Source organism: Adiantum capillus-veneris, chromosome 17, assembly GCF_014529385.1.
Source record: "Adiantum capillus-veneris isolate H3 chromosome 17, ASM1452938v2, whole genome shotgun sequence".
Taxonomy (NCBI): domain Eukaryota; kingdom Viridiplantae; phylum Streptophyta; class Polypodiopsida; order Polypodiales; family Pteridaceae; genus Adiantum; species Adiantum capillus-veneris.
This window is the reverse complement of record NC_140947.1, coordinates 87194414-87205524: the sequence shown is the minus strand read 5'-3', so window position 1 is coordinate 87205524 and position 11111 is coordinate 87194414. Positions and strand designations below refer to the sequence as shown.

Below are 11111 nucleotides of genomic sequence, written 5' to 3'. Positions count from 1 at the left end.
ATCCATAAAAGAGCAATTTAAGCAATGCAAATATTAAAAAAATGAAGCCGCAACACAACTTATTATATCTAACCCCCAATGTTGTAATACAGATCTTCTAGTTGCTCTATGGGAAAGAGACTGTTATTGCGTATATGGTGATCACAAATTTTTTTGTTTTTAAAAGATCTGATGCCTGCATTGCGCACAAGGACACACCATCTTATCGTCCATAATTATCTACTACTGATGCAAAAAATTAACAAATCACTCTTGTCATAAACGCTAACTCACAATGCTGTATTTTAGAGTACTCTAATTTAGAACACACCAAGCTTCTGAAGATCAATTGCATTTATAAAATCCATTTGCGTTTATTTGCATTATCAAAGTCCGTTTGCGTTATTTTACTTCATTTGTCAAAGCTTGTTTGCGTTTCGAAAGTCCATTTGTGTTTTTACTACCATTTGTCGCTGGCTCTAACTACCTCACATTCTCTGGCCATACAGGACCAGCGAGTAATAATCTCGTTTTATTGGTCAATGCCTATATTCTAGGGTTTGATATAAGTACACACCCACATCTACATAACAATACATGTACGTAAATCCAACACAAATCCTAAGCTAGTACACGCGGATTACTTAAATGAACCAATCTAATACGGATCGATCTAATACAGGCCGCCATTTCTGAAGATCATTTGCCTTTTTAAAATCGGTTTGCATTCTTGAAGTCTATTTGCGTTATTGAGGTCCATTTGCGTTATTCTACTTTGTTTCTAAAGTCCGTCTGCATTTTTGAAGTTCATTTATGTTTTTTCTACCATTTGTCGCTAACTCTAACTACCTCATATTCTCTAGCCATGTCCGATCCCCGCACACCTCGGTCTAGAGGTGGAGATCAAGACCACCGGATAAAAATCTCGCCTTTATTGGTCAATGTCTCCTACATCTACATGACAATGCATGCACGTAGATCTAGTACAAACCCTAATCTAGTACATACAGATTATTTAAATGGACCTATCGAATAAAGACCGTCATTTTTGAAGATCATTTGTGTTTTTGAAATCCGTTTGTGTTTTTGAAGTCTATTTGCATTATTTTACTTTGTTTGTCAAAGTTTATTTGCGTTTTTTAAGTGCACAAGCCATTTCTAAAGTCCGTTTGTGTTTTTTCTACTTAATTAACCGTCCAAACACAAGCACATCCTAGCATCTAAACCTTAAGCTTCTTCGTACGGCCACATAAGCGACTAGCCCTAGCTAAGACATAAACCATAAGCGAACTGAAATAACCCAGCCACTGACCCTAAGAGACATACCATAAGCGGCTAGCCCTAAGTGACCTATATATCGACTAGCCCAACGGTTAGTCTTAAGTGGGTTAAGCGGCTAAAATATACCTAGTGCGCTAGCCCTAAGCGACTAAGCGACTAAATAATGAAGCGGGTAGGCCTAAGCGTCGTGGCTAAGTGACTGATTACCTAAGCGGCTAGCCATAAGAGGCAAGCCGTAAGCAATCTGAATACCAATTAGCCCTAAGTGACTAAATAGCGAAGTGGGTAGGCCTAAGCAATGTGGATAAGTGAGTGAATACCTAAGAGACTATCCCTAAGCGGCAAACCCGGAGCAGTCTGAATATCGATTAGCGCTGATAAACGAGAACTCCAATCCTAAGTGGCTAAACAGCTAAATAAAAAAGTGAGTAAGACTAAGTGGCGTGGCTAAGCGGTTGAATACCTAAGCGGCTAGCAGAAGGTGGCTAGCCCTAAGCATCTAGCCTTCAATGGCCTAAATATGGACTAGTCCTAAGCGGCTAAGCGACTGAATACCTAAGTGGCTAGCCTTGAGCTGCAAGCCCTAAGCGTTTAGCCTTTAACGGCCTAAATACAGATTAGTCCTAAGCGGGTAAGTGGTTGAATACCTAAGCGGCTAGCATTAAGCGGCGAATCGTAATTTAGCAAGTAGCCCAAAGCAAGCAACTATGTCGATCAACATAACAACTTTGATTTGCCATAAGCGGTTGACATAACAAGGTTATCAACGATTTGCAAAATGCGTGAAGTAAATCAAATATAATTAGAACCTAACAGTAAAACTTAACTAAAACATTCTAATTTACATTTATAACATCTACGACAAATCACGATTTAAAAAACAACATAATTTATTAATTCTCAAATTAATTTGCATAAAAATAACAAAGCTAATTATAAAATGACATAAATCAAATGAAGGTTTTTTAATGATCAAATTTCATTATCTTTCTTTGTTAATGATAAATTTTAATTAATAAAATTTATAAAATAACAAGAATTATATATATATATATATATATATTTGTTTGAAAATGTGTGTGTGCCGCACATAGTGTGTTTAGATTGTTGACAAACTAATGTGCATTTTTATTTATTGGTGTGCATGTTTATATGCATGCATGTGTGTGTGTGTGTGCGCGCGCACGTGTAAGAGAAGAGAATGACAGAGCACTCACATGCGGCCTATTTGAGCAAGAAGCACTTGAAAAAATATCGCCAAATCTACAAACACACAGACACACACAAACACTATGTTACACACACACACAAGTGAAGAAACCTACTTATACGAATCTTGAAAAGTACCTTACCTTGTTGATGGGAGGAGCGTCTGGGTGGAGATCTTGAGTCTGGCAAGCCCTACAACAGCAGATCTGCAGCAAGTGAGGAGGAGGAGAGCAAGGGAGGAGATGAAAAAAATGACAAAAAAACGCAGGAAGAACCCGCGGGTTCTGTTTTTGCAAGTTCTGTCGAAACATGTATCGATTGAAGCATCAAAATACGCACCCAAATCACCATCGAAATAGGCACCCAAATAGCCGCGCCGTCAGAATAAGCATTGAAATAGCCGTCAAAATTTTTATGTGATCTCTTATAGTGACTATTCACGCTATCCTATCAAGAATGCTAACTAACAAAGTTTTAGAATTACCCACATAATCCTAGAGGAGGTTGTAGGATGACAAAGGGTAGTATATATGGATGCCACAAAAATATGAGGTTGGCACATGTTAGAGGATGTGCAGGTTCGAGGATGGGCGGGGGGGGGGGGGATGTCGTGCCATTTTATTTTTGAATGGAGAAAAATAGGTCCAGAGTTCAAGAAAAGTGTGCCTTAGCTTAGCCTTGATCCAATTAGAAATTTGAGACTTCATATTTTCAAACCCTCTACCCCCTCGGACACTCATTGCCTCTGACACGATGCATATTTTTTCACCATATATCCCCCCCCCCCCTTCCTTTTTTCATCTAACCTATTTTGAACCTTCTACATACTTACCTCAGACACTGTTCTCTCCTCTTTTTCCTTTGAACCTTCTACATACTTCCCTCAAACATTGTTCCCTCCTCTTTTTTCTCCCAACCCCCTCCTCATTTGTAATCTTCTCAACCCCCCAACACCTAACTACCAATATTGTGAACTCCTTATGGAGCAAAATGCATTTGGTACATCCACCCCTTCGGTTGTTTTTTGACCTAATCTAGAGTGCTACGTAGGCACACTTGGACTTTTTGATTGTCTTCATTGACAACCAAAACTAAATGCCATATCCTAGCCTGTGATTAATCCCCATCCCTAATTATGTTAAGCTAGCTAGGCGTTATTTGACCCTTAATCTAGCTATGACAAGTCCCTTCTCTTATATGATCTTTTTGAGCAATTTTTCAAAAATATTTTTAAAGCATTTCTTCGAGTGCTTTGTTAGTGATGCTTCATATTACATATTGTTAATTTTTAGTTAAAAGTAGTTTTAAGCACTTTCAAGCACTTATGAAAGAAATATCTTCAAAGCTTCTTCAAGTGCTTTGTTAGTGATACTTCATACTACATATTGTTGAGTTTATTGCATTAGCTAGACTACTTTAAGCACTTTCAAGTACTTCAAATACACTTTCTAGTAGTCTAGTGAACCACTATCCTAAAGTCCAGAAAGCCACTTTCAACCAATATATAATCACATTAGCTAGATTTCTTAAAAGTAGTTTCAAGAAATTCCAAATATCAATTCAAGTACTTTAGAATCACTTTTGAGTGGTCTACTAAAACACTTTCCTAAAGTTCATCAAGGCACTTTCAAGCAATTTTTAATCACTTTCCAAGACATTTTCAAGGAATAAAAAGTGTTTTCCTACATAAATCTTGTGTCTCATCTATCTTTTGTTGATTATTTTTAGTGATTACATTATCTTGTTATCACATTAAAAGTCTTTTCTCTATTACTCACATTGATCCTAAGATTTTTCACATAGGAATGAGAACCTAGCTAGAGAGATATTGATTGAGATAAAATCGTCATTGATTAAATCTAAGGATGGCACCTAGCATGCACAACCTACACTTGGAGGGAGTTGAAAAGCTCAATGGTATCCACTATGTTTTACTTGGAAGGTGAAGATGGAGTCACTACTCTTCTTTAACGATTTTTTGGAGATGGTTCTCCTAGAGAGGCCAAATCCTCAGTGCATGAACAAGGAGAACATAGGCAAATGGGGGGAAAAGGCATGTTTGCAAATGACATGATGTGACTCAATGTCAAGGATTGCATTCAACCATCCACTTAAAAGTGAAACTCCTTTAAAGAAAGCTTGGGACACCTTAAAGGAGATCTATGAGTCAAAGAGCACATCAAGGCAGTAGCCTTGAGGATTGAGCTTACCAATCTTGGGAGGTAGGAAGAGGAGAATACCATTCAATTTATCAAAAGAGCCAAAGATCTACATCAACAACTAACTCATGTTGGAGACAAGATGATAGGCAATGAACTATCATCATCCATGCATTGAGAGAGGGATAGGATCAGAGCCTAGTCCAATGCCTCGATCATATGCATTTTATGGGAGAAGCCATCGTATGGAAAAAATCCTCAGTGATGGAGATCAAAGACAAGCAACTAAGAGGATTATGCACCATGGAGGAAGAACCACACGCGATGCGATGCGAAAATAGAGCCCTCTTCTTAACAAAATGAAGAGCAAGACTCTTAACACTCAACAAGGTATAGGAAGACATCAACCCAACCACAGCAATGTAACTACCTCTCTCATGGTATTTCTCTAGGGGTGGAGGAAGAGGTAGAAGCTACTATAACTCTACCCAATGTTACCATTGCAAAAATTATGAAAAATATTGCAAGAAGAAAACAGATAACTTTAAGAAAAAATCGATCAAGTTTGTCTCCTAGATCCACCACTTGACCATTCTAGCCATGTCTTAAAGTTAGGTGCATTTAGCACGTGGCCATCATAACACTTATAATTTTACACAATGTTTATGGGATGAGTAGATCTTAGATCCACCACTTGATCATTTAGACTAAGAATTAAAAATTAGATACACCACTTGACCATTCTAACCATATCTTAAAGTTAGGTACATTTAGCACTTGGCCATCATAACACTTATAATTTTACACAATGTTTATGGGATGAGTAGATCTTAGATCCACCACTTGGTCATTTAGACTAAGAATTAAGAATTAGATACACCACTTGGCCATTATGATGAAACTTGAATTGTAGATCCAATTGTTGATGTCTCGTAGATCCACCACTTCGCCATTCTAACCATGTATTAAAGCTAGATGCATTCAACACTTGGCCATCGTACCACACGTAATTTTACAAAATGTTTGTGAAATGAGTAGATCCTACATCCACCACTTGACCATTTAAACTTAAAATTGAAAATTAGATGCATCAAAGATCCACCATTTGCCCATTATAGCAAAGTCTTGAAATGTGGATCCAATTGTTGGTGTCTCCTAGATCCATCACTTGGCCATTCTAACCATGTCTTAAAGTTGCTAAAGAAGCAGTTCTCAAGAATTCAAAGATGACCCTATACTCCTTGAGGAAATCAAGCTAGCCAATAGTGTGAACCAGGGATTGAAAGAAAAGACCCATGGTGGATTGATAGTGGGGCAAGCTCCCACATGACCTCATGTAAATTTGTCTTGACTTTGGATGATAATGTCCTCTATAATATGTACATAGTACTGAGTTTATGTATAAATCTTACCAAAACAGCCACATATATTTTTAAACAATTATTAAGAAAACAAGCCAGACTAACAAGAGAGATAAATATGCCCCATCAAAGGGAGGACTATTTATTTGTATATTTGTGATATATGGCTCAAAAGATGGTTCCGGTACACCTTGACATCTATTTGAAGACTTTAAAAGATGGTTCTAGCAATTTGGTTGAGCCAAAGCTAGTATCAATGGTACCGATAAAAACTATGTATACGTAAATGCATACGTTAATATACACACAACCATGAAAAGAATATTAACCATGAAAAGAAAAATGATAACAAGAAGGTTTCCCTTGTACCAATATACAGCTAACCAGGAACAAGCCTCAAACATCAAAATATGAATAGAGAAAACAAGTTGAAAATGGTCTAATCTTCCCACAAGGCTGCTAGAGGTGACGCATTCTGCAACACAATCTGAATTGCAGTGTAGCTACAAAACATGGAAAATTAAAAGAAAATAAAATTGCTACACTAATAAATGTGCATGATGTGAAAGGAGAGTGACACGCGCTCGATACAACCCCAAATTAATTCATCATCATAATCAGCAGCAAGGACATATCTTTCTTCGAAGGGTGAAATATACGGCAGCAATCAACTATTGACTCTTGAAAGACCTTCCCCAACAGGGGGTTTACAAAACTTCTGCAGCCTCTGCAAAATGTAGTCTCTTTTGGGTCATCCAGCCCGCCGCAACTTGATCAGATGGCTAGCTTAATGTCGGCTTTGTTTCGGCCACAACTTTGTTAGCATATGTCAATATTGTACCACCAACCGGCTTTTTGGGAGGAAGGACATGGGAGCCTGTCTAGTTTGCCAGTGTAATGACTTTCCGTGCTTGTCTCACATATGATGCTCAAAACAATAGGCAACCCATAGCTTCTTATACAATAAGGCGCAATGTGCTGACATACTCAAAGACACTTTCATAATGTGCAAAGATCTCAAGGTGGCGACAAGCGATTCATGCTAGCACCCCCTCCGCTGCTACCACTACCACCATCACTCGTAGATCTTGGATAGTTAGCCCCTGGCCCGCTGATCCCACCGTGTTGCATAAAGCCTCCCATCCCAAATACAGCAAGACCTGCTTCCAAAGAGCCTCCGCCGGCTCTTGTCAATTGCTCTATGAGTTGCTCCCTTGTCATCTGGCTGTCCCTTTGCAGTTCCAAAAACTGAGCCTCCCTTGCTAGCCGTGTTTGCTGCTCCCGAGCGGAGAAGTAATGATCCCTCGATGCCAAGATTTGATCTCGAGTGGAGGGCTGCATTGTAGGCGGTAATGACAATCCCATGCCCGCTGCTAAAGCTGAGGATGGACCTGCAGAGTGCTAATTTTAGAATAAAAATGAGGCATTATAACTACTTTAAGATTTGTGCTGATTGTGCATAAGCAGGACAATTTTGTATCCTAAAACTAGGCTTAAAAATTTAGGGCTGCAAAGATTTATCTCCATAGGATCTTACCATACTTCATTGATGCTCCCACACTTATACTATATTCATCCAATAGAATTTCAAGCGCTATTGCCTATGTGGCACTAGCGAACGCCCTTGATTTAAGAGATCTCAAACGTTTTAAGGGCATTTTCTGGTGCCACATAGGCACTAGCCGCTCGAAAAATATCACCAAGCCATTATATGAAAAAATTATGTGTCTTACTTTCGCCAAAAATATTGAGCTCGGTTTACAATACTTGTTCGGACGCTGTTTTCTTGTTGAATTCAAGATAACAAATAATCATCTTCAGCACTTATTTGCTTCTTGTCAATTGAACAGAGAAACCACAATGCCGGATGCATATTTTAACTAATGTTGATTTAATTCTGTTGAAGGAATCATGGCATACCTGCATGCAAGCCCGATGGCCCAGCCATCAACGCGCCTCCTGCACCACTTCCAATCCTCGCAAGATCGGAATGTGCCATCGCAAGCTCTTGCTGCAACTGTGCAATCTGCCTCTGAAGCACCGAAATGGCACCCACACAGCCATACACAGGGTCTTTTACACGCGCATCAGCTTCGTATGCGAGCGAGTTCACCGCATCCTCTCGTTGATGTGGCGGCAGCTCATTCAGAAGTTTTGTTATGTTACTTGCCCCGAAAATCTTGTGCACATTTGCAAACTTGTGCGGTTGATCGGGAGGGAAGTAAGGCGCGAAAACGCACTCCGTTGTACATTTTCTTCTAAGAAATTTACATGCAGCACAAGGGGAGCCAGAGGAGGAAGCCATCATGACAACCTGCCAATATGAAAGAAAATGAATAGTCTACACACAGAGCAATTGTGCAGGATGGGTTTGAATTGATCTAATGAATGTGTGTGTGTGTGTGTGTGTGTGTGTGTACAAAATGTACAATGTGGGTTGTCTTCTAGTCAAGAACACATGATCGTCGTCAGTGAAAGGTTCAAACAGACGGGCAAAAAATGCTCTTTTGATGTCTAGTTTCTGGGGTATGTGTGTGTGCGCGCGCGCGCGTGTGAGAGAGAGAGAGAGAGAGTGATGGGTGCACTACTCTGTGTGTGTGAAGGCGCGGGGCCACAAGTCAAAGAGGAGCTTCACAATTATAAGGATTACTTTTATGCACGTCTTGCTGCACGTCGACCCTTCAACTTCGAAGAGAACTCCAATAAAAGGCCAAATTTTTATTAAAATGCGATCCTTCACATTCATCTTCGATTCACACTTAACAACACGTCTGGCAGTTCGAGACCGGGTCATCTTGCCCACGTACACGATTACTTACAGGCAACCACATGGAAAATCATGCAGCAACGAATAAGAAAGAGAGAAGGCTAGACACACACACACACACACACAGAGGGGCCTCTCTCTCTCTCCCACCCCCTTCTCTCTCTCTCTCCAATTTCTCCATTTGCGCTTGTATTTCGATCAGTTATCACATACATGTGTGTTTGGGTGGTGTTTTGTGTGTGTGTGTGTGTGTTGCCCCCCCCCCCCCCCCCCCCCCCCCCCCCCCCCCCCCCTCTCTCTCTCTCTCCCCCCGCGCGAAATCAAGCACATTGTTTCCATAAAAGCGTTAGGGCTGAGCTCCCTCTGCCAGATGCGCCATATTTCCGAAAATCCTTCCATAATTATACGGACTCTGTGATGCCGTGATTCCGCCCTCCCTTCGATTCACGTACCCCCATGACTCTGTACTTGAGCACAATTCACGGCTACCCAGAAGGAAAAAAAGAAAAAACGCGACATGACTGTCAGAGTCATGCACACAGAGAGCAGACAGGGCTCGCGCAGCACTACACAATGAATGAAGAATTGATCGTAGATTTTTAGCAGAGTCATGTGTCTTACCTTGTGTGTGCGACTTTTCTTCCGTTTTTGCGTCAGTGCCTGCTTGCGTCTAGCGTTCCTGTGTCTGCGTTTTTTTTTTCTTTCTTCTGCGTCTTCTTCGACTGCACCTGTGCTTTCTTCCACGCGGCCTGAGTCAGGCTGTTCTGTATGCCTGCTCTGAGCTCCACACCCGTGGTGTCTGCGCCCACCGTTTCTGCAAGCATGTCCGGGTATTCAGAGTATTTAGTATGGTCTGATTAGGGCTGTTCCACGGAGTCTCATTATAATGCTTATATATGTGACAGCAGCTTCCGCAGCAGCAAAATTAAAAGCAAGCAAACCCGATTAAACAAAGATCAAATTTGCTTTCACGTGGGGCTTTTGATTAATGCTTTTGAGAGAGAGAGAGAGAGAGAGAGAGAGAGCGCTTGGTCTGTGTTGTGTGTGAGAGAGAGGTAGGTTTGAAGGTACTTGTCCAGGAGCGGTAGGCCAAGCTTTTCGATGAGGAAGCCGCAGCAGGAGCTTGATCTGACGTGCTCCCCTCTCTTTACGAGGCGGGCTTCCCTCTGCCTGCGCTCGCAGAGATGCCGCACATTAAGCAAACACAAAGCAGACCTTTTTTTTTTCCTCTCTCTCTCTCTCTCTCTCTCTCTCTCTCTCTCTCTCTAGCTTTGCGGTCAAAGAAACACATACAGAGAATCACAGTGGGAAAGCAGGGAAAACAGTGGCAGGTGAGAGGAGGGAGAGAGTAGGAGCAGCACCTGGATATGATGAGGAGATGGAGGGAGGATCAAGAGAGAGAGTAGTAGGTGCGCAGTCGCGAAGAGCGAAGCAGGTGCAGCGCCTAATTACTTGCTTAGGGGCGTCATGATGGGCGGATGTGAGATCGCTATCGCCCAAATACCACTCCACGCTTTTGCTCTGAGAATCTCACTTCGGCTAGTGATCTGAGTGTGCGTGCGTGCGTGCGAGAGAGAGAGGAGAGCCCCAGCGCGGCAGCGCCGGGGTTGTGTGTGTGTCGAAGGGTGCAACTGCAACTGCAAACCCTAAGCCTAACTTCCTAAGGCGGCCCCAAAAGCCTTGGATAATGGCACCAAAGAAGGGCAGCTGTCTTTGCTACAGGTGCGGAAAGAACAGCGGCGACCCTTGCTGCACTCTCGCCCCCCCATTAATCTCCTCTCTCTCATGAGTGTCTAGCCTATATGTGTGTGTGCCTTGCGCGTCCCTTTCTCCTGATCGCCCACTATTATATATAACGCCACAGTGACCCCCGCTACCCCTTTCCCCTCCCTCGCCCTACTGTTGCTGCTACTCTCGGCAGTGAGAGCTCTTCTGTACTACACCCCTCTCTCTCTCTCTCTCGATTGAAAGAGGAAGACGAAGAAACGCAGCAGAGATGTAGTTTAGTAGGACCCTACTGCACTTCTATATAAATCGCGAAGGACCTGGGCACATATAACAAGTACGTGGTTTTTTAGCGAGGTTTTTTAACCCTCGCTAATAAAGTGCAGAAATATGTCCGAAGCCCGGAACTCATAATATCATCGAAGTTTGTATTTTTGTAACAAATTTAAAAGGCCCTTTAATTAAAATTCATCTCTTGGGATGGGATTTTTCTTTTTGGATGGAAACTACAAAATTCGAACATTCATCGGAATTTCTTTTAGGGCTTTACAATTTTTACAAAATTTCCTGTTTCTCGCTCCTCAAAAGTACACTTTTTTTTTGACAGTCTACCGAATTAAAAAATAATGC

At 41.4% G+C, this 11111-nt stretch overlaps 1 protein-coding gene across 1 annotated transcript; it reads right to left on the bottom strand.

Annotated features, from left to right (window-relative positions):
• Window positions 1-6381: 6381 nt before the first annotated feature.
• LOC147437647 (uncharacterized) lies at window positions 6382-10010 on the bottom strand. Its single transcript, XM_086487145.1, has 4 exons — window positions 9828-10010; window positions 9378-9570; window positions 7910-8303; window positions 6382-7380 (listed from the first exon to the last, which is right to left on the bottom strand). Exons 3-4 carry the CDS (start codon window positions 8295-8297, stop codon window positions 7007-7009), a joined length of 762 nt encoding a protein of 253 aa, XP_086343271.1. The 5' UTR covers window positions 8298-8303; window positions 9378-9570; window positions 9828-10010; the 3' UTR covers window positions 6382-7006.
• Window positions 10011-11111: the final 1101 nt, after the last annotated feature.

Coding starts and splice junctions, on each gene's coding strand:
- LOC147437647 (XM_086487145.1), bottom strand. CDS start 8,297: ATGATGGCTTCCTCCTCTGGCTCCCCTTGTGCTGCATGTAAATTTCTT. Junction 7,381..7,909: donor GCCATCGGGCTTGCATGCAG/GTATGCCATGAT, acceptor AGCACTCTGCAG/GTCCATCCTCAGCTTTAGCA.